The sequence below is a fragment of the Penaeus vannamei genome, chromosome 17, assembly GCF_042767895.1.
Source record: "Penaeus vannamei isolate JL-2024 chromosome 17, ASM4276789v1, whole genome shotgun sequence".
NCBI lineage: Eukaryota > Metazoa > Arthropoda > Malacostraca > Decapoda > Penaeidae > Penaeus > Penaeus vannamei.
The window spans coordinates 18,112,576-18,117,575 of record NC_091565.1 but is presented as its reverse complement, the minus strand read 5'-3'; the positions used below and the strand labels follow the sequence as shown (position 1 = coordinate 18,117,575).

The 5,000-nt window shown below is 32.5% G+C and overlaps 1 protein-coding gene across 1 annotated transcript in view; it reads left to right on the top strand.

Moving 5' to 3' along the window:
- Positions 1–5,000, top strand: part of l(2)k10201 (lethal (2) k10201) — a 6,647-nt gene that overhangs the window by 66 nt on the left and 1,581 nt on the right. Inside the window, exons 1-3 of the mRNA XM_027366917.2 lie at positions 1–67; positions 1,780–1,935; positions 4,883–5,000. The exon at positions 1–67 is cut by the window's left edge and continues 66 nt beyond it; the exon at positions 4,883–5,000 is cut by the window's right edge and continues 84 nt beyond it. Coding sequence (XP_027222718.1) covers positions 1,781–1,935; positions 4,883–5,000 — 273 coding nt within the window. The 5' untranslated portion in view covers positions 1–67; position 1,780. The remainder of the gene's footprint in view (positions 68–1,779; positions 1,936–4,882) is intronic.

Below are 5,000 nucleotides of genomic sequence, written 5' to 3'. Positions count from 1 at the left end.
GCGTTGAAAATACGCAGATAGTTTAAATAAAGTCTGTTGAAAATATAAGTGTTAGGAACGTTGATAGGTGAGTTGCATATAGAGAAATAGTTCAATAAGTCTTATCAAATTTGGTGTGTTAGTTGAATAGATGTATCATTTGACGATTTACAAAAAATAAGTATAATTTACCCTGATGTTCGCATACAAAGGTATTTGGCGAAAGGTTTACGAACATAATATCTGGTGTGAGATACCTGTTATCTGTTATTTGTTTTTATTTATAAAAGTAGTATTTGATATTTTGGTCAATAATTTCTTATACAGATATATTCTAAAAGGTGTAAGTGTAACATATACATTGATTTGACTATTATGCCTTTTATTAGTATTTCTGTACCATTCGTAATTTGGATTTGGGTAATTTTTAGAATAGTTCCACGAAACAGATCATGATAGGTTTGGTAGTTTCCAAATATATAGATTTTTTGGTAGAGGTTATGGAGACGGACGCGCATAGATAGAGAGAAATGGACACCGCCATGTTATAGAGCGGAAAAAATAGAGTGGGATGGAACATAGTATAAGTTGTGCCAGACTTATATTTACCGTTAAATAGAAAACATAGAATCCTCCACATATTATGCGGGAGCACCCATGGCTAAGTCTGTCCAATGCTCTCTCCTGCATCCTGCTGTGAATACATTGAGGATTCTTTGTTTTCCTTGGCGGCGGTTAGGGAGTAGCAGGTCCCTTTTGGGGGGTTGCAGGGGGCACAATCTACTTTATAACATGATTAGGTAATTTTCTTTATTATGCACAGTAAAATCTATATATTTGCATTGTGGACAATGCTAGGAATCCAACAATACCAAAATCATTGATGTCGGAGCGGCGGATGTAATATAGAAAATTACCAATGATTACAGATTATGCATCTGAGTTTTTGGTATTGTCAATCAAAATGATAATATGATGTGAATGTTTTTTTTTCACATATCTCTCCATATTCTATTCTTTCCAAACTTAGTACTTAAAGTGAAATATACATTAGCAGATATTCTTATGTCATACATATTTTTGTAACTTAAAGTGAAATATACATTAGCAGATATTCTTATGTGTCATACATATTTTTGTACCCAACTTATTAAGATGAAGACTTGAAACAAGATATGAACCATTAATAAAAATATCATTAGACATTTGTATCTTTATCCTTATTTCTGTAGGATTACCACATGATTTACTTGACATAAAGTGAATCCATAGTTATCTTGTATTTCTGGCTGTATCCATGACCTTCAGGAATCAACTGAGGCAGATAGACTGGACGACCATACTCACAGGGAAGGGTTCATAAAAGAATACAGCAAATATATATATGATATTTATGCAATCTAATGTTGAGACAAAAGCAGATAAGAGTGCTGATGTAGAAAGGCATTTTTGGGAAATAAATAGATAATAATTACCAACTATTATGAATGACAATCAACAGTAACTTTAATGAAAGGAAGTGTCTACTTGAGTGCTATTCTTTCACATTACAAAGCTATTTCCTCTTTGATGGCTGTGTCATTTAGTTATTGTTATTTGTTGATTATTCTTTTTCCTTTCTTTTTTACTCAAATTAACTTTGTCACTCTTTTATGAAAGAATCCAGCCGAATAATGAAATTTATTTGAGTGCATAAAAGCACTTGATTCCCATAATGCAATGGTTGTCATACTTGATTATAAAAAAAGTATATGGATGATTCTCCTCTTTTATTCATTTATTTATCATTCTCTTTCACAGGATGAGTGTAAATGATTCCTGGAATTATCTGTTGTCCCTTGGTGTACGACACTGTAACTGGGATGATCCCATTTTTGCGGAAGGAATGCATGTGTGTCAGCCCCTTCGTAAGGTGCCATGTATTGACCTGGACAATGAAGAATTTTTACACAGCAAGTAGGTGTTACATCTGTATGTGGTATCTAGACTAAGTATAGGTTAACTTTTATATTTATTTACCACTTCCCGCTGAGTGGCATGTACGTACATGCCATGGCTCTTGTAGACCACGAAGTGGGTGGCATCACATCCTGACCATTCATGCGCTGTTGGCTCATCAGATGGAACTTCTATGGTGAAACTCTTAGGTAATAGCACCAAAAGTGAAGATAAACCTTCACATATGATTTTTTAAAATAATGAAATAAAAGTTTTTAGGTGCCTAATGTTGCCTCCAAACTACTGAATGAGCCGGGCTCAAACTAGGGAATCTGTCGATGCATGCCAGCAATCTGGCGTTAATGGGTACTAACCAAATTTGTAACCCAGCATTAATTGGTTAATTCTTTTTTTCTTAATTTTTTGATATGTACTATTGGTTTGATTGAATTATAAAAGTGTTAAGGTGTGAGTGATATGTTCTTATTTGTATCAGTTAGGGTAAATGAAATATGTATGTGCACAGAACAGAGGAAAGATCTGAGCCTCAAAGCTCTAATAAAGAAATGAAAATTTAGCAAATGAAATGACATGCAGCAATTTGCTATCTAGGCTCACACAGACCTGATTATGACAACACTATGTGTGTCCATAGGGTGGTTAATCCTTAAAGCCTGATGATGCTGTATTGATTATTTTGGGAGTTTTTATTTCCAATCTGAGGACATTCAGCAGAGTATAACCTCTCAAGAAATGGCAGGCTATTTTTCCATGTTTCTTTTATTGTCAGTGGGAGGTAGGTTATGTGAAGAAGTAACGTTGGTACTGTTTGTGAAATTTCTTCTAGCAACACCACCCCAAAACCAACTAGTCAGTTTCCTTCAGTCAGTTATTTCCAGCTGAGATGTAGCCAGAGTGTCATTTCAAATTATCAGTGTTAATGGACAATATTTGATGGATTTTTTATGTATATATTTATGTGTGAATGTGTGTACAGTTAGCTTGCATGCTGATTCTTTTGTTAACCTAGCATAAATTTCTAATATCCTGTACATCTGTATCCCTGCAGTTGCAGGTATATAACTTTGCCAGAATATTAACAGGTGGTATCAGAAGCAAGCTAGGTAGCATTGAAGTGTGGTGATACCCTAAATGTATATCTTTAAGCTTATAATAAAAAAACACAATAGGAAAAAGGTTTTCTTGTTTTTTTCTTTTTTTCTTTTTTATAATTGCACACCACATCAAAAAAATCACTTCAAAGGTTAAACATAATTTCAAAGGTGGATTTACTTAGTTTTTTCATATGATTTAATTCCTGTATGTTTACCTGAAACAAAGTTTTGCATTTCAAATAATAAAGAAGACTCGAGGAAGAAATCCTTTTCAATTGTGCACACAAATCCAGCAGAAAATGTTCACATACACAGTCCTCTCCACTTCCAAGTTGTAAATATCTGAATGGTGAGTTTCATTTATTTATTCATTTAATTTTTAACCTAAAATACATATTTGCTACTCATATAGACATGTGTTCCAGATATGTAATTTGATATTGTTTGGTTATAGAAAGGTAATGCTGATTGGTGAACTTGAAAGTTGAAGAAACTGTACCCTTTCATCTCTAAGACAATTCATGCTATTTATGTTAATCACACCATTTGATAATTGATTGATAATGATAAGAACAACAATAATAATAAAAAAAATGATGATAATGATTATGATAATGGTAATGATAAACATGAGTATTATCCTCATTCACATAGCTTCACTATTTTACTGATAAGTTCTGATTATCCAAATTAATTTAAAGAATTTCTTCCTGAGTCTAGACCAAAATCTGTTTACTGTTAGGATATCATCACTGGTCAAATTGTCTGTTTAGATAGCCTACTATTAAACATGTTCATATGATACGTTCACGTAAAACAGTGTACCTGTTGTCTAGAAAACATATGATGTGATGATTGTGCTTAATCTCATATGAATTACTGTGAACAAATTAAAGCTGGTCAGTTATCTATGGATCAACTCATACTGTGCAATACTTTTTTATATTTTTTCTCCTGTTCTTTTATATTTCTGTCATTTGTTATCCAACTACTTAAATGATATTTTGATTATTAATTAATAGTTAATTCTTCTTGTCTCTTGTGCAAATAATGCTGGGTTTGTCAAGGGTACATATTTATAAGAATATTTATAAGTGTAGATATATGAATGTAGATATGTGAAGTGTAAAAGTGTTTTAAGTATGCATTTGTATATATGTATGAATGTACTGCAATTTTTGCCTTTGTGCCATTTTTCAAGGTTTATATTTGTCATTCGATATACTCTGTGAAGATGGTAATATTTCTTTCATAATTCTGAAAGTAATTAACACAACACTAATGTATCCTGGAGACTGGATTCCCACATATTAAGATAATAACACCATCATTTATTTTCTTTATGTTTCACATCATACACTAATACATAATGAAAAAACATACTTCACCAGTATACTCCCCAGCAATTATAATATTTTAGCTGTATCACCAATGCTAATTTTTAATATTTTTCCACCATGTACCATTTACCTAGAATTAAAAGAAGCAATTGATACTCAGTCGAGAGTCAGGTTTTCCATCCATGTCTCTCCCGTGTAGACTGTTATGCTCCCTGCTTCAAAATTGGGTTCACAAATGCTCTTATAGTGTGCACAGACATATTATACTTGAACATATTATACCATTATATATGTGTGAATATAAATATGTTTGTATATGATATACATGTGTATATGTATAGTAGATTTACTTTGTAATCCAGAAGAGATATATTTATTTGTTGACATTTCATAAGTAAAGTTTTGTGATTTTGTGCTAAATTTTGAAGTTAAGCACATATGCATGTAGATTTTCCTTTTTTGCCTTCACAGGTTTCTTTACATCTTTTTTAAGAAAATACTGTATTGCAGAGTTGGAGTGATTAAGTGCAGTGCCCCAAGATGCAATAAGATGTTTGACACGGTGGCTGAACATGCTGCACACCAGCGTGCCTGCCACAACTATGGTTGTTCCTTATGCAAACAATCA